Below are 23,314 nucleotides of genomic sequence, written 5' to 3' on the forward strand. Positions count from 1 at the left end.
GAACATACCACTGCATCTCAGAACTTCCATTAATATGGAGTTCGGTAACCTGCGTGTTTGGATAAAGTAACCGAACTACATCTTCAAACGAGTTCGGTTACTTATTCATCTCACAAGGCAACCGAACTACACCTTCAGAACAATTCGGTTACATGTTCTTCATATACTGTAACCGAACTGTGCAAAATCCAGTTCAATTTACATCATTTTCATCTTGAGTTTCATTTTTGGGAAGAATACAATCACCATCTAAGAAATAAGCCAAATCCGGATCATTTTGAAGATTAACAAATATTCTAGGAGAGGATGGAGATGAAGAATCAGATGAGTTTTCATCACTTGAATACTCAAAGGGGGTGAATTGGGATTTTTTTTTTATTTTCCATGTTTTTCTCCTTCATCTTCTCTAACTCTACTCTCACAATAATTCTACTCAACTAATAATAAACTCATCTTTTAATTTAATCTTACTAATTGTTTTTAACTAAATCATTTCACTAATCATAACTTAAATTAATTAAGAGGATTGATTAGGTATTAAATAAATAACTAGATATGGGGTAACCTAGAATTACTTCTAATGTCTTTACCCAAAATAAAACCATGGTCCCCAAAAAAACCATGGTCCCCAAAAAATCATTCATTTATATCTGAAAGGAGCTGTGCAGTGTAAAGGAGTTAGGGCTAAAAAACACCGATTCAGGGACGTGTTAGAACACCGATTCAGAGAGCTTCTGTTCTGCAGCTCTGCTGCGTCTCAGCTTTTCCTATTTCAAGTACTTCTGTAGTTTTCTCCCACTTCTTTTCATGCTCTCGTTTCACTTTTACTTTCTCTCTCAAACCCTCTGTCTCTCTCATCAGCTCTGTGAAAAAAGAGGTGCCTTCTAGGCTTTGCAAGAAGAAGGTAAAACATCGGCACTACAAGAAAAAGGTATTCCATTAAAAATCAAGATTTCTTGTAAGTTTGTGTAAAAATTTATTCTTGATACAGAATGGGTTTCTCAAAATTGTTCTTCTGTTCATTAATTTTCATTGTCTGCATATCGAGTTTATCAATTCATTCTGTAGCTTATGTTTCCATCAATAACATCACTCTTTTGGGTGATGCTTATTTTCAAGAAAATGGCAGGATTTGCCTTACTCCTTATTCACCATCACCATCACCATCACCTTCATCTTCAATTGGTGTGGGTAGAGCTCTTTATAATCATCCAATTAGGTTTCTTGATCCTTCTACGAATTCCAATGCTTCTTTCATTTGTCGTTTTTCTTTTTACATCACCGCATTTTCTGATTCTTCATCTTCATCTTCTCCTCCACTGTTTGGAGATGGTTTAACCTTTATCATTACTTCCAAGAAATACATACTAGGTAGTGGTTTTGGTTATATGGGTCTCTCCAATGAAACTAGTCAAGAAGAGGGGGGAATGTACATTGCAGTGGAATTTGATACTAGTTTTGACCCGAGTCTTGATGATATTAGCGATAATCATATAGGAATTGACATCAATTCAGCTAGGTCATTTGCTTCTGTTGATTCAACTTCGATGGGTTTTGATTTAAAGAATGGTAAAAGAACGACAGTGTGGATTGAATACATAGATTCCAAGAAGATGGTGAAAGTTTGGCTCAGTTATACAAAATCCAGAACTATTAGGCCAATTCTTGCTACTCATATTGATCTTTCTATGTACCTTGAAGAGTTTATGTTCATTGGTTTTTCTGCATCAAATGGAAAGGGATCAGCACAACACGTGGTCGAGAAATGGAGATTCAGGACTTATGGGTTTCTTCCTTCCGTTAATTCCTTTGATACAAGGGTTGAAGGTGGTTGTTTTATGTGTGTTCCTGATGATGTACTACCAAATGATACTGCTCAGACACCCTCAACAAGAAGCAGGAAGAATGAACTAGTTCTTGGAGTTGGCGGGGCAGCATTTTTTGTCTCGGTTTCGTTGGTTATTGGAGGAATAAGTTGGTTTTTCATGAGAAAGAAAAGAAACGGTGATACGGGAAATTCGAGACATCAACGTTATAATGCTGAACTGAATCAAGTGCCACAAAGGCTTTCACTTGATGAGATTAAAGTAGCAACTAGGGGTTTCCATCGTAGTAGAGTATTGGGTGAGGGGGGGTCAGGAACAGTCTATGAAGGACACCTTGCATCTGGCAAGGAAGTGGCAGTTAAACGATTCCATCAGATCAACACGGCTGATCTTTATAGTGATCCGTTCACTAATGAACTGGCAGCAGTAATTGGTTGTTTAAAGCACAGGAACCTCCTTCAGCTTCAAGGTTGGTGTTGCGAGCGAGGTGAGCTAATCTTGGTTTATGAGTATATGCCCAACGGAAGTCTTGACAAGTTGCTGGAGAGAACTGGTGACTCACCAGTTGCAAAGCTCAAATGGGAAGACAGGCTAAAGATTGTTCTTGGTGTTGCCTCGGCACTAACGTATCTTCATGAGGAGTGTGAAAGACAGATAATTCATAGAGATGTCAAGGCGTGTAACATAATGCTTGATGCTGATTTTAATGCAAAACTTGGGGATTTTGGTTTGGCTGAACTGTACGAGCCTGGTGCAGCCATAAGGAATCCAACCATACCCGCAGGAACAAGGGGTTATCTTGCCCCTGAATATGTACATGCAGGAGTTCCCACTGTGAAGACAGACGTTTTCAGCTTTGGAGTGGTGACACTGGAGGTGGCCACAGGAAAGCTGCCGGTAGATAATGATGGAAAGACCCTAGTTGATTGGGTATGGGACAAGTGGACTAACGGGAAACTGATTGAGGCTGCAGATGCCGGTTTGATGGGAAGGTTTAACAAGAGGGAGATGGAGGGAATGCTAATAGTAGGTCTTTCTTGTGCTGATTATAATTGCGCCGAGAGACCAACTGCAAAAGAGGCAGCCAGGATGCTCAAAGGCGAAGCTCCATTACCAGTCCTACCAGCAAGGAGGCCATTTATGCCACTAGTACCTGCGTTGCCAACTGGTATAATAGCACAAGATGATGGAGTTGGAAATGGTGGCGGGGTTGATATTGGTCGTCGTTCTGATACTACATGGATAACAGCTCGAACCAATCTATCTTAAGACCTGTTCTCGGCTTCAAATGTGTACTTGTAAATGTTTCCTGATACATTTTTAGTATGAAGACCATGATGAATGCTTGAAAGTGTATTTTTTGTTTGATCTTCAGAATTTTTCAATAATGAAATTTTAAGTACTTGCTGCATTGGGTCTGAATCCTTTTCTCGTGTATGGTTTATAACTTTATATGTTTTTCCAACTAGTTTACATCAAACAGTTTTCATTTTTACAGGGTATTACAGCATTATGGGAAACACAGTTTTCGACTCCTTTCCCTCATCATGGAGCTTCTTAAATTACTGGGCTGCAGAAACAGTTGAGGCGTTACTTTTACTTTTGTTGTTTTTGACTTTTGCAGCATCATTATTATCTTGAGGATTGGTGCTCGTATATCCTTAAGTCTACTGTGCAGCATTTCTGGATCCAACCCTCTGCTTGTAAAGGTAATGTAGATGTGGTGCTAGTAAAAAGTACAGCTTGGTTTTTTTGGTACTATGTCCCTAGTATTTGTCAGATAATATTGTGTCTAGACATCAAAATAGTTTACATATATGTTACCTTTGAGAATCAATTCATGAGCACATACTGAAAATCTTCATGGTATTACTTGGGCACAGGACAAATATCCATGTCTGTTTTTCTCTTTCATATGAATTGCTGGATTGCGTAGAATATGGAACATGCCCTAGTCTGTGAATTAATATGCTTATAAGCAACATGTGTTCTGCTTCTGTTCTCTGTATGTAGTAACATTTCATTTTGATGAGAACGACCTACCATTTAGCATTCCCTCCATCTCCTCTTAACGATTCCTTTCAGTGCAGAAGAAAACCAGCCTAAACTAGTACCTTACAATTCATGTGATGTTTGCCATGCTTGCAGCAGATATTTTCCATTATACATCGATTTTCAGTCTGAAATGGTTTTTAACATTCAGAAGATCCCTCCTGGACCAGCCATGTTTGGTAGGGTAGAGCGTGGTGAATGGTTTAAGCCAGCAGGATCCTCATTGTACCCTGAGTCCAAACTAGAATGTTTCTCATAAACCAATCAACTGGATAGTTGTTTGAGAATTTCTTAGCAAGATCTTGCCAGGTGAATTGACAATTTTACCACATAGAATTTATGCATAATCAAGAAAAGGGCTAAAAATATATTTTGCAAATAAAAGATGATAAAAAAAGAATGAATTATATCATTTCAATGGCAACGCAGTTGAAACATTATACAGTATGACAGTTACCCCTGTTTCAGTATAGGTGAAGACAAAATGGGGCTACATAAGAATCAAAAACTTTAAAACGGTTTTTCTGCAATTTTTCCCTATAATTCAGATCTAGCCATCCAACTGCAGAAACTCTTTTAGCTACTATTTCAACTATATGCAATCCCTACTTGGGACGAAGGAGACAGAGAACATAGTTTTAAGGTCTGAAGGTTGCAGGAGAGAAGTCACAATCCTCGTATCTCCAAGCACCAACACAGTCATATCGATATGATGTTACCTTGGTCTTCCTTCATGAACCAACAACTGAGCTCTAAATTCTAGAACTGTTCTAAAGAGTGACCAAGTCTCTCACTTAGATTTCTTAGCCAAGATCACAGTCGACTGCCTGGTGAGAAAGATTCTGGAAATGAAAAAGACAGATGATATCATCCAGATTTGCTATTGATGCTATAAATATTCCCAATTACTCCTACAACTCCGACTGTTATCGCCAATATTAACATCAACCACGCTAAAATATTCTCCTTGTTATTCAAAACCTCTCCCCGTTGTTTGAACTTCAAAGCAATCAGAGATGGGAATATAAAACCTAATGAGACTGCAGTAGTGGCACCTGTAAACTTGAATGCAACCCAAATACTGGGAATCATGGTAGAGCCTAGATAAATAAGAGCCAAAAGCACCACCGTCAAGGCCAATGACCTCTTCCTGTTCTCTAGCAGCGTCCCTGAGTCCTTGAACACCAAGGCATCCACAGTTTGCCTTAAAGAGAAATGTATAACAGGGAACACGAGGATTAGATGAAAAATGTACCCCACCCTAACAATGTAGTTTAAGATTGAACTGAAACGTATCCCAAGGTCCTTATCAAAGTTGGTCAAGATGTCCGATTCTGTATCATTACCAAAGAGAAGATACCCAGATACAGCAGTTGACGCATAAATGACAATGCACAGCACTGTAGTGATTCTTCCAACTTGATTCATTTTCTGAGGAGACCGATCTTCAAGCTCATTGTAAATAGGTTGAACATTAAAATGACAAACATAAGCGTTCGTCATGATTGGTATCACTACAAGAAGATCCAGAATTGCCTTCTTTGATCCAAAATCTGGTGTCATTCTTGGAGTCTCAATCCTCCCTTCGACAAGCTTAATCAAAGCAATGACAACACAAACCACAACAAAAACAACGGCAAGAGCCACAGAAGCAGCTGAAGTAAGGCTTAACGAATCAATTTTCTCTAAGAAACAAAGCGGCGCTAAAAACACTACCACAATAAACAATATGAGCAATTTCCTATGATCCCAAAACCCGTGTCCTAACCACTGGTCGAATACTCCTTCATGATGAAAAGAACCAGACATAACATCTCCCATGATAATCAAATAAACAACCAAAACCCCAGCATTATTAATAATAATACAAATCTCAGAAATAATCCTTGCTGGAGCGCCCAATGCATTCTGAACAACATCACCGTAGGACTCCGCTTTAGCTAGGACGGAAAAGCGAACAAGAAGCTCAACACTAACTTCAGATAAAACCCCCATTAGAAAAATCAAAATAAGTCCAGGAATTACCCCAAGTACTTTCATAGTAGCTGGTAATGCCATAATTCCAGCACCAATAATGGAGGTAGCAAGATTAAATACCGCCCCAGATATCCCTCCTGACCCATTACTCTTCTTAACAGAATTTTCGACGATAAACGGAAGAATGTCATCATCATTATCATTGATATGCCCATTCTCTATCTCTTGATCAGATTTAGAAGTATTCTTAAATTCAAGATGATCATCTGAGAAACTATCATGATTATGATTATTAGTATGGTGTAATTGCAATTCGACAAATCCATTCTTAGGTATGGCTGTATATCCATTTTTACTATCCATTATTATTTTGATTTACACATCCAAAAATCCAAAAAAAAAAAAAAAAGGTAAGAAATTTAAACCTCAGATCTCAAAACTGACAGCCTTATAACAGAAAATCAGATAAATATTTGACGCAGATCGAAACTGATGAATGGATAAAGAGATAAGAAACAGAAGAGAACTTACCAAGGAATATGTTCGATTTGAGAATCTGATTAGAGATGAAACAAAAATAAATAAATATGTAATTGAGATTGAACAAAATAAGGATTCACCTCAAAAATCAGATCTAAGGGTTTACAAGTTGTTGTCTTAGCTCATTGTCAAAGGAGGTGAGACAGAGAGAGAAAAGAGAGGGAGAGAATAGATTTTGTTTTGATTGGGGGACTAATAGAAAGAGGAATGGCCAATGACAGTCAAACAAACATCAGGAAAGAGGTTAAGAAGTTCGTTTGGAAGTTAAGAAACCAAGACGGAGCCGTAAAAACAGTGTTAAGTCATTAAGTGCATGTGATTGAATCATGTTTGGTCGACTCGTTTCAACTCGGTCATGTTATCATTGACTCGGTTACTCCTTGCCTAACCCAGAAAGTGAACTTCCCAAAGATCGATTTAACCGTTTACATGGTTCTGTAGAAGTCTGAATTAGGCAGGCGAACGAGGTCAAGAAAAACAAAACTTTGGTGCTGCCTGCTGGACAATACCAATGTACTTGGCAGTTGGCACCATCAACTTCGACACTGACATTGTACATGGACAATGCAGTCATATTGGGATACGTTTAAGAATGCGAAAGGCCAATATAAATGATTTGAAAACAAAGGAAAAAAAAATTCACGGTTGCTGAATTTTCAGCGGAAAGTGAAGTTCATCTAGCCTACATTTGCTTAGTTTCTCGTTCTCCAGTTTCACCAAATTCCACAACATAAATGAACTTATTGAGTGGAGTGTCTTAACCAAATTACCAGACGAGTCACCCAGGCTTTGTTAGAGTACTCTAAAATGTAAAGAAAACAAAATACATATGCAATGCTATTTACAGCTAAATAGTATGTCGAGATTTTAGCTATACATTATTTGTAGAAGAAAACAAAAGGTACTCAGAACACTGAGAACTAGACTCTGTTGGACAAACTATCCCAAAAGTTACATAATAAATATGCTAAATGCAGGTGTCAACCGGTTAGTAAACCTGAGATATTTGTAGGGTTACCTATGGCAAGCACACACCATGACTGACCAAAAAGAACTTGAGCATGTTTTTTCACTACACATCAGCAACCTGTCCCCTGCACAAAATGAGTGTGCTCTTCGTTAGACCAACAAAACCAGGGAACTGTGTAGTAATCTTAGTCATTTCAGTAGTATTCCTACAGATAGCGCGATAATGTATTCAGCAAGATTAAAAAAAGTGGTACCAGTTGTGATTTTACTAAAGACAGAGGTCTGTGACAGTGAAATCGAGTGTCTGACCAAGGGGGGATGTTGAACAAAAAAAAACGGGAATCATAAGATAAGCCTTTTTAAATTGTGGACCGACTAACATGCAAGAGAAACATACCAAGTTAGAAATCCAAAACAGGATGATTAGACTTCGGTAAATATTACCAGATCCTTCTTTATGTGTCGTGATCCATTTGAGAAGATCGAGTTATGTACAATCACCTAGACAGATGGAAAACAACTCTTGTGGCCCCAAGTGCAACGAGGTCAAGATAAAGTGGAAAATATAATCATGCTGCTATAGGAGACTTGAAATTGGTCATGTAGGATGACAAAACATCATATAATGGCGTATGCTTGACCCGCGGTACATATGGGTCTACCAGATCATGCTCCAGAGGCATAAGCATAACATGAACAAGGCTAAAATTACATAAAAAAAGTGTTCGGCTTCTACAAAACCCCAAACAGAGTCTCTACTAGCGAAGGAGTACCAAGTCACCAACCTGGTATTTTGTTTGTCAGGCCAAGAGAATGGCAGAGATCAGGAATGTGGAGACGATGAGAAACAGCAAGAACAAACTTGCAAAGTTCTTCTTCATCAATCTCTGTAGTAATTTTAAATACTGTAAGTAACTTCAGAAACACCTCCACGTCCAGAGAAGAATTCCTACAGGTAGGATCACAGCTGCCCATCCTAAACTTCCAATCATTGGCAATTACCTTGGCTCTCCTCTTGGTTTTATGGTCCAGAAGTTCATCACCACCTAACACCAACGGGGCAACAGATTCGATCAACATCAAACATGATCTGTGTATGCACTCATGGTCTTCGGAATCTCTCCTGCTCTCTTTTACATGAGATGTGGCTGGACCAGGAGAAGGGTAGATTCCTTTCAGCAAATCCAACACCAGATGGGCAGGCTCAGGTGCACTTTTCAAAGCTACAGGAATTTCATCACACACTGCACCCATATAGTTCTTATTCTCTGTAATGTAATTCACAAGACTTTTTGCGTCCATGTCTTGGCAAAATTGCCTAAGACATTGTTGTCGATCTAAACAACCAACAGTATGTATAATTGAATTATTCTGTGCCTCTATAACACCGATGCCCTTCTGCTCCTGAACGCGATCAAGCATAGCTTGTTCTTTAACAGTTGCCACTCTGTTAGCGATGAATTTTTTTCGTGCCCCTATAATAGCAGCAACAGCAATGTCTTCCTGCTCCTGAACCCGATCAAGCATAGCTTGTTCTTCAACATCGACGGTTGCCACTTTCTTAGCAATAAGTGCACGTATCTCAGATTTCTTCTCCACAAACGCCTCTTCAATCACCTCTAACTCGTTGAACTTATTTTTCAACCATCCCGTCTTGTCTTCAAAGTATTCTTCAATTTCCTTGTACTGAACATTGTTTACAGAAACATTCCTTTGAGCTTCTTGTTCGACGAGTGCCTTACCTGACAGTTCCGAAAAAGATTTTTTACTAACAGATCTAACTGCTTCTGCATCATCTGTGACTGTCTGCTGATTGAGTTGACTGTTCGGCAAGAGATTCTCCACACTAAACAGAAACATCACCATATTATCAGTAAGGTACCATACTTGGCCAGTTGACAAAACCACAAATATCATGTAGTTCAATAACAGTGATACTATGATATAACACCGAGTACATGCCCAACACACTTGCACGATAAAATTTGGAATACAAGCAGGAAAAGGAGAGAGAAAGCTACATATGCAGAGTACCTCTGCGGATGATCAGTAATTCTATGTGCATATACATTCTCATTATCTCGCAGCTGTTTGCCATTTGTTTCTTCAACTATTTGGGATGGTTTCAAACTAATTTGCCTGTGGAAATATAGCGGTACGCACTGCTCACATGACCATTGGACCACCTTTTGAGTAACCTTAGATATTGTATCCAAACAATATCTGGAGAAGGGGTGGAAACGAGAAAAAAAAAATCCAAGTTAACACACTCTTGTATACCAATTCAAAACACACAGACTTTAAACACAATTAGTCTGATAAAACCTCTAGACTCTAATTCTACAAACCAAACAATTGGGCACCATACACGTGCTCAGCAGGAATCTGGCACACATCGCAATATACTAAGAGATCTGCATAACCGCTGACACCGCACTTTTGACAAGATTCAACCTATAGTATAAAAACCGAAACAGTTAGTGTAGAGCCAATATTTTGCATCAACATACAACTTCACAGGTAATATAACTGGAAACATTTTATAACAAAGTAATTACAATTGGAGAATAATAGCCAGGAACTCATCATATAACTAGTAACTTCGACAAGAAATGGGTATTACAATAAGAATGATGATGGTTGATGTTTCTAAGTTAACCATTCTTCATTTTGTCAGCTACAGTTATCCTTGACATCTAGACTCAAAGGAGTCTCCATGAACGATCAGACAAAGAAGGTAACTGGCTCTTCGTCTACTCCAATCCTAGTCATTTCTCTAAATATTTAGTGTGCTTTAAACCCTTTTAACATGTATTACCCGCCTTTTTTTCTTTCTGTTCCAGTTTCACTTGCACTTAAACCCTAGACACTGAGTGGTCCATCTGCAATTGCCCATTCCCATAGGTGTAATTTGTTCAAATTAATCACCAAGTAGGAATTTAACTCCACTATAGGGGTACTAACCCCAGAAAAAATCAAACAGTATTCCTGTTCCACAATCCCTTACCATACCATTTTTAGTAAAACACGCTGTGTTCTCAAATGGGTAAAGCCAACAATGTATATGATGATGATGATCCAGAAAAACAAAGGGTTTCATCAATAATGTACGACATAGAAGGGTTTTTAAAAATTTAAGAACAAAATTACTTGAAAAAATGCATGAAAAATGAGAAACAAAAAAATTAGGAAAAAGTAAAAGTAAAAGAAAAAGAGATGATCAAATAAATAAAGTTATGTATACCTGGAGAAGGTTGGTGGAATTCGGTTATCCACTACGCAGACATTCAACCATGATTCAAGAATTATGGACTCTTGAGATTTGAAAAGGAGTTATGAGTTAACTCGATGAGTAGTATCCTTCAATTTTTTCACTGTTCGTCTTCTTCCCCTCTCATTGTCATTACTTTCCCTTTCTAAACTCTGCCCCTATCTCTCTCTACAGCACCAGGAGTTTTACACTACATTTCTCATGTTTGCACACGCGAGACGCGCGTGCTACCAAATTGATAATGTATTTTATTTTTAAAATTTCCCTGCTTACTCGATGGTTTGCAGTACCGGCCGATTCGTGTCGGCATTGACACAAGATCCTCGGTTTTATCTGCATTCGTTTGTATCAGTTGATACGTAACAGTCTGTGCCGATATGTATCATGTATCAATTTTATAAGCCAAAGAGATACACTATTCATATGGACAATCTTATATATACACTATCCATACAAGATTGAACGGATGTTTTTCTTAGAATATAAATGACAATGAATTTGAACCCAATATATTGTTGATATGTTTTTTTGTTAAACTCTAGATTCCTAACAAAAATGAGCACAATCCGAGATGTACCACATCACCATCTACCACTTTGAAAATGAAAATCAACCGTTGAAAATTAAAAGTCGAAAGTAAAACCGCTAGATGGTGAGGTTTGATATATCGGATGGTGCCACCAAAGTGGTGGATAGTGATGTTATAAACTTATAATTCAACCATGTGTGTTACCAAAGATGTCATTCGATCATGTCTGATCAACAAGGTTTTGCCAGCAATCCGAAGCAAATGACCACGGAGTAGCAACAAGGAGCCTATATTTATCAACAAGACAATGCCGGACCACACATTAACCCAAACGATCAAGAAGTTATTAAAGCTGCTTCGAAAGATTGATTTGATAACCGCTTGTCTTTCCAACCTCCAAACAGTCCGGATAGATCTTGGTTATTTTCGGGAAATTCAATCACTACAATATCGATATGCGCCCAACACAATTGATGAATTAGTTCAAGCAGTGGAAGACTCTTTTGAAAATTTATCTTCTAAAAACCTCAATTATATTTTCTGACATTCCAAGGTTGCATGATAGCTACTATGAAAGCGTTCGAGGAAATAATTATAAGGTGCCACAATTGGCGGAAGACAGATCAGCGAGAAATGGTAATCTACCCATTCAACTTGAATGTGATGCCGAGTTCATAGATAATGTTCGAAACTACCTCAATCAGTTCAATCAGTAAACTCGGTATATAGTTGAAGTATTTCGATCTAGATAATTGTAGGTAATTAGTGTTTGATTTGGTGTTGTCATATTTTAGTTTCCGTTTGGTTCATGGTTTAGTTTTCGATTGGTTCATGGTGTTTTGTTTTGGTTATGTCATGTTTTAATTTCTAGTCTGGTTCATTAGCAGTGAGTCTATACACAAGTAGATAGATTAACCGCTAATGAACCAAAAAAAATTAAAACTTGAGATAACCAAAACAAACTCTAATACCTTATGAATCTTGTAAAGAAAATGAAAATTAAAACATGACAAAATACTCCAGATTCACAAGTTTACTGATTGAGGTAGGTTTGAACATTACCGATGATCCAAGCATCACATTTAAGTTGAATGAGTAGATTACCATTTCCTAGACGTGGAACCTTATTGTTATTTTTTTCCAACACTCTCATAGTTTCAATCATGCAAGCTTTGAATGCCAGAAAAACATAATTACGGCTTTCAGATGGTAAATTCTGAAAAACGCCTTCTTCCGCTTCAACCAATTCATCAATTGTTTTGGGCGCATATTGATGTTGCAGTGATTGAATTTCCTGAAAATAACAAAGATTTAAGACATTAAAATATGGACTATTCGGTGGTTGAAAAAGACAAGCGAATATCATATCCATCTTTCGAAGTAGCTTCAAGAAATTCTTGGTCATTTGGGTCAATGTGTCGTCTTTCACTGACTTGTCGAATAAATATAGGCTCCTTGTTGCATCTACGTGGCCATTCGCTCCGGATTGTTAGCAAAACTTTGTTTGTCATACATTATCAGATGACATCTTTGGTAACATATGAAATTTCTTTAATATTGTATTTTTCCGGCTTTCCGAAAACGAAAAAATGAAGCGGTTACGTGTGACTCTTTAGTTAGATAGAACCGTTTTTCATCGATATGCACGTAAATGCACATATTTTTGAAAGGAGTACAAGAGATGCGACAACCTTGGAGCATTAATAGCAAAAAAATGAAGTCTTGCGTTTTTATCGTCGTTGGTAAACACCCGCTTAAATGTATTTGAATAGTAGGAATTACCAATAGGTATCATTATAGTGTTCTTAGTTAGTGGCAGGTCCACCCATTAAAGCCCACTAATCAGAGGTCCATAATTAAAAGAAAACATGAAAATGGACCAAATTTTTTAAGCCCAGGTCCTGCACACGTGTGGAACATATGAGGACGTATTTTTAAATACCGAAAACACCCTTAAGTATATAAAGCAGTAACCAAATCCATTTCTTCTTCATTTCTCGATCTATTCTTCTTCTTCTTCTTCTTCTTCATTTTCTCATTTGTGGTTCGGTGAAAAGCTCCGGCTATGAAGATCTTCTGAGGTGTTGATCAATTCGTGAATTCAAAATAAGATTAATCGGTAGGTTCACTTCCTTACTGTTGGTATAGTTTAGGTTTTCATTTTTCCTTTCTTCTTCAAAAGCTAATTTTAATTTAGGTTTTTTTTCTTCTCGGATTAGAGAAATTTTTATGTTTATAGAAAAATCTAATGTTTAGGTATTAGATCTGATGTTGATTCGGTTATATTCAAAGTTTTGTCATTGTTTTTGGATTCTATCAGCGTTTTTTAATTGATTTTTGGGTTCGATCCATGAGTACGTATATGTAATACTGAAATATTTGTTTTGATTCTGAGGTATTTCGTAAGTTGATTTACCTATACTGATCTTTATTTTAAGTTTTTTATTGATTCTATCTTAATCTGAGATCCAAATCTCTTGATTTCATGGGAAAAAGAATTCAAAATTCAGATTTTAAGGTTCCGAAAAGAGGAATTAAATTCAGTTTTTTTGTGTTTATGATCTTCATGCTTGATTCGTTAATTTTTTACTTCAATTTTGGTAAAAATACTTTAGATCTAGATAGATAGTGATGTTTTATGTTCATTTCATTATTAGATCTGATGTTTTAACTCGGTTTTGTTGGTCTTTGGTTTGTTTTTAGTTTGCTTTTGTGTATTAATCATCAGTACATATATGATGTACTGAAGGTTTTTGATGAAAATAGTCCAGATCTAGTTATAAAATCATGTTTTACGTTTGTTTCGTTTGTAAATCTAGAATTTTAGTTTCATTTTGTTGGCTTTTGGTTTGGTTTCAGTTTAGTTTTATGTATTAACCATCAGTACGTATATGACGTACTGATTTTTCTGTGTTTACTATGCTTCTATATGTTTGGTTTCAGTTTTTGCTTGTGTATTAAACATCAGTACGTATATGACGTACTGTTTTTATGAATCTTGATCGTAATTATTCGATTTTTTGGTTAGATTTTGATGGTTTTAGCTTATTTGAACTCTCAATTTGATTTTCTAGTTATTTTCTTTCTTTATTTTCTCAAAATCATACTAATCATACTTGTTAAGAGTACTAAGAAGCTCTGTGTTGTAAGTTTTGTTGATTTGAATTGGATTGTTTAAGGAATTGTCATGATCTTCGTTGTTGTTGCAGTTTTTGAATCGTTTTTTTGGAATTGCTATTATGGATTATAGAGTGAAAATTGATAATAAATGTGCATATCTTTTTGTTCACTTGTTTCAGGTTATGCTAGATACAATAGGCCCTGAATTGCAAGTTCTTAATAAAAGTGAAAAATCGATTGCACCGAAGGATGAATCATCGGTTGTTTTGACTCCGTATCAAGATAAAGAAGCAACTTCAGATGTATTGCCAATCAATTATGATGGATTAGCAAAGGTGTGCTGAAATTTTGGTTAAATCATAGTGTAATTTCAGTTTGGGCTTGGGAATTGTTGTCACATAATTCGAATATGTTTGCGTTCTGTTGATGTATATCGTAAAATTGGAAACAATGATTAGGAAGAAGGATGACAGTGTAGATGTTCCCTTGAACCTTCCAATTGTTGTCTTTGCGATACCTGTGTGACTATGTTATCCTAAGCTATATGATTCTGTGCAGACAGTAAAGAAAGGAGACACCATCTTTCTAGGTCAATACCTGTTCACAATAAGTGAAACTACATCAGTTTGGCTTGAGGTACGGCACTGAACTCTGACATTTGGAGGATTCATCAATTCTTTTTTACAGGCAGTTGATTTTTATTTCATGAATACGCAGTACGTATAAGGCGTACTGATAGAAACTTCTTTTGATTCTGTTTTATTCAGAGTTTTGTCACTTTTTTTTGTTTGATCCATGAGTACGTATGCGCAATACTGAAATATGTGCTAATTTATTTATAATTGATTCTAACAGATATGTACTTTACCTGGAAGCGGTGCAGCAGATATGTACTCGAATTGTAAGCAGCGGATATATACTCGAATTTGTAAGCAGTGCGACAGATATGTACTCAGATTTGTAAGCAGTGCGGCATATATGTACTCAAATTTGTTAGCATATATGTACTCGAATTTGTGAGCAGTGTGCCAGATATGTACTCAAATTTGTAAGCAGTGTAGACACACACGTTTGGTAGTAGGGGGTATTATGGTCATTTCTATTTTTTAATTAATTTTGGACCTCCGGATAAAAAAAATTTCTGGTTGGACCTTACTATAAATAACTATATGGGCTTCGGACCAATCAACAAATTTTCCATTTGAATATGGTGGCACGGCAAGTTCTTTGATTGGTTGTTTTTCTTTTTCTTTATAGATTCCTTTTCCTTGTCTAGGTACAGCAAAAAAAAAACAAACGAACAGGTGTATAGTAAACATGATTTTCTATGCTTCAAAAAAATAAACAAATTACTCCGTAAGACTACCAGTATGGCGGTACCAATCACATGTAGTTGGATAATGATGTTGGTAAATGAACAATACACATATGCTCCAGACTAACCAAAAAAATCATTAGGACGATATCATCAAAGACAATCAATAGAGAGATTAAAATAGACATAAAGTGTATACCTGCAGTTTCGTTGCCTGCTGGGAGAAAGGAGAAAGATAGATTTGCAGGCGTAGGAGGTTTTGGTGGATTAGGGATTATTAATAGGGATATATATAGAGAGAGGATCAAAATCATTTATGACAAAATCCGAAATTTCCATGATGCAGTGTATATACGATAAGGAAATAAAATAGATTTTCACTTTTCAATTATTTTCCTCTCACACGAACTTTTTTCGCCGGTGCTTTTGGCAAACCAAAATTAGTAGGAGCGAAAGAAAATTTATCACGAGTTATTATTTCGTTATAGAATCAATTCTTTTTTCTTTTTTATAAACATTTCTAAAAATAATAAAATTACCAAAAGTATGAATTTCCCCAGTCTCCCAGCTCCATTCAGCTGAAGTTCAAATCCTGGTAATGTAACTTCTTTCTTATTTGATCGATGAAATCAGTTTTAATCAACCCAACTGACAAGCAGTTTGACAAACTGAGCGTTTAGGCCATGTACCCTGGTTTGAAGCTGTTTTGGTTTCAAGGTACCACTGTCTGTTTATACCTCTGACACAATAACAGTATGATACAACAGATACACGGTAATCTTACAACAATAACACAGAAGGGTGAAACTGTACGTACAGATCGAATGATGACTTTCTTCCCAACTCCTGGATGAGTATTCTTATTACATATACAAGAGAACAACGAAAATTGGTTGCTTTACCTTCATGTTCGTACATGGTTGATCATAATCATCATACTTGCCTGTTTTTTTGTCATTCCTTTTGTTCTGCAGCTGTTTCACTTTTCTTCTTTCACATTATGTACCAGTTCTTTGGTTCCGTTGCTGACACTTGAGCAAGTTTTTTGTACACATCCATCACAAAACCATATGACTTCCCCATCAAAGATTTCTGGTACTTCTATACAATTGGTGGAACAAGGAAATGAATAAGAGAGAGTAAAGTAAGTTGAAACAAAATACCTAAGATAGATATCTTGCAACATAATATTTCCAGAACCAGAGGGTTCTCAGCTCAATGCACAGGTGTTTAGCAAAAACTTCACACATTCCATAGTGAACTAAAATCTGTCCGCGTGCCATCAGACTCACCACATTTCTGACAAATGGGTTTTCCTGCAGTTGCAAGTGCAGCAGTTAATGTTGCAGAGAACATACATAAGGCCTGTCAACAATACACACGGAACGCCTATCAAAAACAAACAAACAATATACACGGAACTAAAAAGCATTGCAGCATAAGACAAGTCTCCGACATTAATACCACCAAGGAGCAAACTAACATACACGAGAAACTTACCAAGTTATGGATGCAGAGTCAGCCACCAGAATACAGTCATTCCTTGGCTAGTCAAGGATAGAAAAGGCTGTGATATGAAGATGATAGCTCCGATCTGTAACTCTCATGTAAATCTGAACTCCTGTTGTTGTAAACTTGCGGGAGGGACCCCAAATCTGCAGGTACGTTAGGCTCATATTTCATTCCATTATCTTCTCGAGCCCTTTTTCTTTGTTGATTTGTAACGGCATTGTCTGCCATCCTCTTCTTATTAGATTTCCACTGCTCCAGCTGAACCATTCGTTTCAGAAGTGGGTCAAGTTTATAATGTGCTTGAAGTTTGTACTCTTCAATGCACTCTACCACAGTCTTTATACCAGCAAGCTCCTTTACATGCAAATCGCTCTAAAATGCACAGGGTACGCAAAGTTTAAGTATTACTTGTGCATGCAGATATATAAGTAATGGAGAATAAAAGGTACAGTTCTTAACTTCTGTCATGGTCAGCAGATGGGGTAAGCACCTTAATTTTATCATCTCCTCCTGAGCTGTTCATTTTACTCAGCAAATCTTTCCTCAAGTCCTTCAGATATGTCTTTAAAAGAAGCACAGGGGGGTATTTCTCAGTGAGCTTGAAGGCTAACACAAAATGGATAGCATCAATTCGTCTCCCCTTTCTGATCAACACTTCAATTATACCTGCCAAAACATCAAGGGAGGATGATTAGAGTAAGTACAATAGAACATCCTAAGTTGATCTGCTACACAACCAGAGCCTTATTTGCACAGCATGCTCTGACTGACAAGTTAGGGTTATACACCAACCATCAGTTGAAGGAATGATACAGTTGTCAGGTTAAGTCCCACTCTCAACCACCATATGATGGGATATGCCTGAGCTAAATCACACTCCAGGGACACAAGCATAACATGAACGGGGCTAAAACTAAAACTAAAAAAGAAGAAAAAAAAAAAAAGAAAGGAGTATCTAGCTTCAATAAAACCCCACTGGAAATCCCCACCAGCGAAAGAATGTTGAACAACCAACCTGGTATTCTGTGTTTCAGGCCAAGAGAACGACAGAGACTAGGTGCTTGCCGGCGATGAGAAACAGCAAGAACAAGCTGACAAAGCTCTTCGTCATTAAACTCAGAAGTAATTCTAAATGTTGTAATCAACTTCAGAAAAGCCTCTTCATCAGTCGAATTATAATCAATAGCAGCATCACGGCTGTCTAGCCTAGATTTCCAACCGTCAGCAATTGTTTTGGCTTGCCACTTGGTTATACGGTCCATCAAATCATCAGCACCTAGCACCAACGCGAAAGATTCAATTACCATCAAACATGATTTCCGCATGGACATGAGTTCTATTGCATCGTTTGTGCTCCCTTTTGGACATAATGTAGTTTGACTGTGACAAGGGTAGAATCGTTTCAGAAAATCCAGCACGAAAAGGGCTGGCTCAGCTACATTTTTTAGAGCCGAAGGCATCTCTTCGCGTATTGCGTCCATGTACTTCTCATATTTCATGATGTAATTCAAGAGACCTTTGCTATCCATCTCTTTGCAAAACTGCCTAAGCTCTAGACGTTTTTGTATATCAAAAACAACAACAGTATGTTCATTTGATTTACTCTGTGCCTCTTTAATAGCAACAACAGCCATGTCTTTCAGCTCCTGTACCCGATCAATCATAGCTTGTTCTTTAACATCAACAGTTTCCGCTCTATTAGCAATGAGTGTACACATCTCAGATTTCTTCTCCAGAAATGCCTTCTCTATCTCCTCTAACCTATTGGATGTACTATTTAACCTATTGAATCGGTCTTTCAAACATTTCATCTTGGTTTCGAAGTAATCGGTATTTTCCTCGTAAGGAATATTGTTTTCAGGAACATCCTGTTGGGCCTCTTGTTCGACAAGTGTCTTGCCCAACTTCCAGGATGCAGATTGTTTACCATCAGAAGTAGCAGCTTCTGCTTCAGCCGTGGATGTCTGCAGATTAAGTTGACTTTTCTGCAAGAGATTCTCCACACTAAGGAACAGAAATGTCACTGTGTTATCAGTAAGAAAACTACCTTCAAAGTATTCGCCTAATTGACATGAGTACAAATATCATAAAGTTCAGGGGCACTAATATAATTGTAAGAGAAAACCTTATAATAGCCCAACACTCTTGCACAAGAACAATTGTAAAACTAGATGCAAAGGAACGATAAAACTAGAGAACCATAGTACCTCCTCACATGATCAGTAATTGGAAGCTCATATGCATTCTCATTGGATATCAGAGGACGATTTGGTAGAATCTCCTCTGAAGCATCACCGACACAGCGCTCGTCTGGCAGTTGTTTGACATTTCTTTTTTCAACTATGACGGATGGTTGCAGTTGGTTGCAGAAATATGTTGGTACACATTGCTCACATGACCACTCGACCACCTCCTCAGTAACCTCAGAGACTCTATCCAAACAATAGCTGGAGAGTGTAGAACACAATTTCCAAACATACACACTTTGAACATAAATAAATATTGTCTTTTCATCAAAGAAAAAGATAAATAGATCAAGATAGTCTAATTGAACTTCTAGACTCTAAACAGAAGGAAAATAAAAGCTGAACGTACAGGTGCTCAGCAGAAACACGGCACACATTGCAGTATATTAGAAGATTGGCATAACCTGTGACACCACACTTTTGACAAACTTCAACCTACAGTAAAAAAACTGAAATAGTTAGTGGTGTAGACCCTCACACATCATCACTGAAAAAAAAATCTAACAAATTTGTAGCCAAGTTAGATCAATTTAACTCGACACTTAGACAAGAATGGGTATCGGAGGAAGAAAATGACGGTTCTAGGTTAACCATTCTTGCATTTGAGAAATAATTTGGCTCTGACACCCAATGAAAAAGGAGTTCCTGTGTTATGACCAATGTCTCACAACGTAAGGTAATTATTAGCTTTCCTTGTACTAGTGATTTCTCTAAGTACCTTCTCCATTACCAATTTCACATGTATGTTCTCGTCTATTTTTCAACTTGGTATTTTCTCTTTTGTTTCCCTTTAAACCCCATTTGCATGTTCAATTAACATGAAATTGGCCACTCCTCTGGATGCAATTTATCAAAATTAAGCACCAATATCAATTCCTACAATCTTTCATGATAAAGAAAAAAATCATACAATATTGGCCCAAATCACTCATATTAAGACATGTAGAGTTTTCAAAAGGTAAAACACAACAATGTAAATGATACAGAACTTAAATTTCTTTCTCAATTTCTTTTTGAATTGTTACAGTTTATAATGTATGAAAAAAGAGTGAAATTTTGAGGAAGATCAAAAACAAAAAGGGTTCATAATTAAAAAAAAAAAAAAAAAAGTAGAATTACCGGAGGGTAAGTGGAATTTGGTTGTCCAGGCTGACATTCAACCATGATCGAAGACGAGACTTTTACAGAGTTCGATTCGAAGTAAAAAGATCTGCTGAATGTAATTGATAAGTACCTGTACCCATCTGCTATTAATGTTTCTTTCTTCTTTTCCTCTCTTACTTCCTCTGTGACTAATTCCTACCCATTTCTCTGATCTACCGCTGCAGTTCTAGGAATCTTCTACACTGTAATACAAGCATGCACACGTATGAGTGCCCGTGTGAGAGAGTCGGACCTGGACCGTTATTTTGACCGTTATTGACCATTAGAGTCTGACCTTTTAAAACGGAAACGGACGGTGCAACATCATACCTGACGTTTCCTAAACATCGTTTGTTGTGTAGTATAGACGAATTTCAGCATTCGTCTCAAGTCATTTGCACTTCGGCCGGTTGATAGTTTATAAAGCGAGAGAATTGGCAGTTGGGAGTCGGGACTTGGGGGTCTAGTTTGAGTCATAGTAATCGTTAAATGAACTTTTTTTCCTCTTTAAATGGAAAGATCACTTTGTTAGGGCAAGGAAGTCCCTTTTATCTTAAGTTGAGATCAACATAAATTCACACAAGCAATTTGACGAACCGAGAATTCATGCCTCCAGTTTTGGACTTTGATGCCGATTTCGCATCTCTTGGTAATATCTATGCTTTGGGTAGTCAAAAGATTATATATTACAGAGACAAGAAAGTTTTTTCACATGCATTTATCTACAGCAAAATAATCTTTCCGGTTAGTCTCTACCTCGATTCTATTGGTAATCATCCCTCTAGACAGAAAGCTGGCATTTTTTTTTTCATTTTTCTTTGGTGCTGTGGTTCTTTTCTTCATTCACATTATGTGATATAGTTCATTGGTTTGGTTGGTAATTAAACTTGTGGAGGAGACTCGAGCAATTTTACTGTGTGCATCCATCACAAAACCAGTAGGGTTCCTCATCATCAGATTTGGGTGCTGTATCCAAGCAATTGCTGGAACATGGGAAATGAAATTGAGTAAGTGAATTACATCAAAGCATAATATTACCCAAGATAGACAGCTGCAACATAATATGTTCAGCAACCAAAAAAAGGGTGGGGGTGTTATTATGATATGTTGGAAACAATATAGAAAATTCACAAAATAAATCTCAAACAGCTGAGTCGCGGACTAGGTCGCTATCTTTAAGGTATTTCGCGACTCTGCCTCTTTGATTGTGCTAGCAGTCAAAATTGTCGAAAAACCTATGGGATAAAACAGCTGATACTCTCTTGTTCGATTTCTCTGCACTATGAGAAATCGAATCACAATACTCTTTCTACACTTGCTCAGAACTCAAAGATAGATGTAAAACTCTGTTTTAACATCCTCTGCAAAACTAGTCTAATATAGCTCAAGAGAATCAATCAAATTTAATGAAAATAAATTTTGAGTAACTCCCCTCAATTAACTTTCCGTAACAGTAAGAAAACGGGCAGAAAAGACTGTCAAAATTAAAGACAATTAATTAGAGAATAATTAGCATAAACGTTTTTCAAAATCAAAAGTCAGATGTGCAAAAAAATAAGTTTTTGAATCACAGACCTCCCAAGACCCCGCTCTCCCGGATTTTATTAAATATATTTATAGATATATAAATATACCTGGTCAAATGCATGGGGTGAGACTTGAACCCAAGTTTTTTGTGTGGGAGTCCAAAATAATACCACCACACTATCTCTCTAAGTTTGGTATAATATTACAAAATTATGTTTTTTAAATATACATACCCCAACAATCCCCCACTTATATTTCAAAACATTGAGCAAGTGTTGTATAGTTGTGCATCTACAATGGTGCCTTTCGACTTGAACCTCTGCATAGTGTTAAACTTTCTAAGTACCAGGTGACTAGAGTGACTTACGTCTTGAACTCTAACTAATATTAGATTATTTAACACACACAACTATATCTAGAGTAAAGTCCTTAAGTTCGCACATTAAGGCTATGTGCTTATCCCTTTTTTTAATAAATGATCTAGAGAAATGCCCAATTTCTCATAGAAGGCGGCCACACCTTCACATTCGTATAGGTGAGTCTATCAAGAATACTCCTGTGTATCCCACTCTAACTTAAGAGCTATAGACTTCATTAAGAGTTAAAAAAAAAACTCAACCTGTTTCCCACTTCAGGATATCATGCTATGGGAATGCATGACTCTATCATATCATTTATAACTTCGTCTAGTCCCTTTGAACCTATTTCTAGGTTGGGTATCCATTACAAATGACTCAACTTCTCACGGGCAAAAGTCTCATACTTTTAGAGATATTCCATACCTTTTCTCTTGCTAATCCTTTCGTCAAAGTATCAGCTATATTTCCTTCAGACCTTACATGATCTACTCTAATAACACCAGTTGTGAGAAATTCTCTAACGGTGTCGTGCTTTCGACGTATCTGTCGATTCTTATTATAACAATTCTCTACTACTCCGATAGCCGCGGTACTATCGCAGTGGATCAAAGTGGTTGGTATCGGTTTTTCCCATACTGGAGTGTCTGACAACAGACTCTTCAGCCATCCTGCCTCTTCACTAGCTGCTGCTAGTGCCATCAATTCAGCCTCCATCGTAGATTGGGCTATAATTGTATGTTTTTTTGATCTCCAAGATACAACGCCCCCAGCAATAGTAAAAACATATCCACTGGTGGCCTTGGAATCATCTGAAAGAGTGTTCCAATTAGCATCGCTAAATCCTTCAAGGACTGCGGGATACCTCTGATAGTGTAATCCTAGGTTTGTGGTTCTTTTCAGATACCGCATAACCCTCTCAATAGCATCC

At 37.1% G+C, this 23,314-nt stretch overlaps 4 protein-coding genes across 7 annotated transcripts; 1 reads left to right on the forward strand and 3 right to left on the reverse strand.

Moving 5' to 3' along the window:
- Positions 1-835: 835 nt before the first annotated feature.
- LOC113300215 (L-type lectin-domain containing receptor kinase S.6-like) lies at positions 836-3,230 on the forward strand. Its single transcript, XM_026549423.1, has one exon. It carries the CDS (start codon positions 993-995, stop codon positions 3,093-3,095), a length of 2,103 nt encoding a protein of 700 aa, XP_026405208.1. The 5' UTR covers positions 836-992; the 3' UTR covers positions 3,096-3,230.
- A 1,034-nt stretch (positions 3,231-4,264) lies between these two features.
- LOC113300224 (amino acid transporter AVT6E-like) lies at positions 4,265-6,588 on the reverse strand. Its single transcript, XM_026549428.1, has one exon. It carries the CDS (start codon positions 6,216-6,218, stop codon positions 4,746-4,748), a length of 1,473 nt encoding a protein of 490 aa, XP_026405213.1. The 5' UTR covers positions 6,219-6,588; the 3' UTR covers positions 4,265-4,745.
- Positions 6,589-7,241: 653 nt separating this feature from the next.
- LOC113350628 (FRIGIDA-like protein 3) lies at positions 7,242-10,136 on the reverse strand. The gene is made up of 5 exons (XM_026594764.1): positions 10,095-10,136; positions 9,733-9,818; positions 9,399-9,587; positions 8,150-9,210; positions 7,242-7,489 (listed from the first exon to the last, which is right to left on the reverse strand). The coding sequence occupies exons 1-5, from the start codon at positions 10,134-10,136 to the stop codon at positions 7,410-7,412; spliced, it is 1,458 nt and encodes a 485-aa protein (XP_026450549.1). The 3' UTR covers positions 7,242-7,409.
- Positions 10,137-16,192: 6,056 nt separating this feature from the next.
- On the reverse strand, positions 16,193-20,667 carry LOC113300234 (FRIGIDA-like protein 3). Of its 4 annotated transcripts, none has more exons than XM_026549459.1 (8): positions 20,477-20,667; positions 19,707-19,792; positions 19,319-19,558; positions 18,127-19,115; positions 17,602-17,777; positions 17,100-17,483; positions 16,892-16,915; positions 16,193-16,700 (listed from the first exon to the last, which is right to left on the reverse strand). In XM_026549459.1, the coding sequence occupies exons 1-6, from the start codon at positions 20,519-20,521 to the stop codon at positions 17,151-17,153; spliced, it is 1,869 nt and encodes a 622-aa protein (XP_026405244.1). In that variant the 5' UTR covers positions 20,522-20,667; the 3' UTR covers positions 16,193-16,700; positions 16,892-16,915; positions 17,100-17,150. The 4 variants fall into 4 exon arrangements, with proteins under 4 accessions (XP_026405244.1, XP_026405232.1, XP_026405237.1 ...); XM_026549447.1 differs by having other exon boundaries at positions 16,892-16,964; XM_026549452.1 differs by having other exon boundaries at positions 16,193-16,915.
- Positions 20,668-23,314: the final 2,647 nt, after the last annotated feature.

Source organism: Papaver somniferum, chromosome 1 (genome assembly GCF_003573695.1).
Source record: "Papaver somniferum cultivar HN1 chromosome 1, ASM357369v1, whole genome shotgun sequence".
NCBI lineage: Eukaryota > Viridiplantae > Streptophyta > Magnoliopsida > Ranunculales > Papaveraceae > Papaver > Papaver somniferum.

What these genes read in the sequence shown, in the direction of transcription:
- LOC113300224 (XM_026549428.1), bottom strand. Translation starts at nt 6,218, where the DNA reads ATGGATAGTAAAAATGGATATACAGCCATACCTAAGAATGGATTTGTC.
- LOC113300234 (XM_026549459.1), bottom strand. Translation starts at nt 20,521, where the DNA reads ATGGTTGAATGTCAGCCTGGACAACCAAATTCCACTTACCCTCCG. An exon ending in CAAATTCCACTTACCCTCCG is followed by an intron (nt 19,793 to 20,476) that starts GTAATTCTACTT and finishes TTTTTACTGTAG; the next exon opens with GTTGAAGTTTGTCAAAAGTG. An exon ending in CCTGAAACACAGAATACCAG is followed by an intron (nt 17,778 to 18,126) that starts GTTGGTTGTTCA and finishes ATGTTTTGGCAG; the next exon opens with GTATAATTGAAGTGTTGATC.
- LOC113300215 (XM_026549423.1), top strand. Translation starts at nt 993, where the DNA reads ATGGGTTTCTCAAAATTGTTCTTCTGTTCATTAATTTTCATTGTCTGC.
- LOC113350628 (XM_026594764.1), bottom strand. Translation starts at nt 10,136, where the DNA reads ATGACTAGGATTGGAGTAGACGAAGAGCCAGTTACCTTCTTT. An exon ending in ATTACTGATCATCCGCAGAG is followed by an intron (nt 9,211 to 9,398) that starts GTACTCTGCATA and finishes GTTTCTGTTTAG; the next exon opens with TGTGGAGAATCTCTTGCCGA. An exon ending in CCTGACAAACAAAATACCAG is followed by an intron (nt 7,490 to 8,149) that starts GTTGGTGACTTG and finishes CATTTTGTGCAG; the next exon opens with GGGACAGGTTGCTGATGTGT.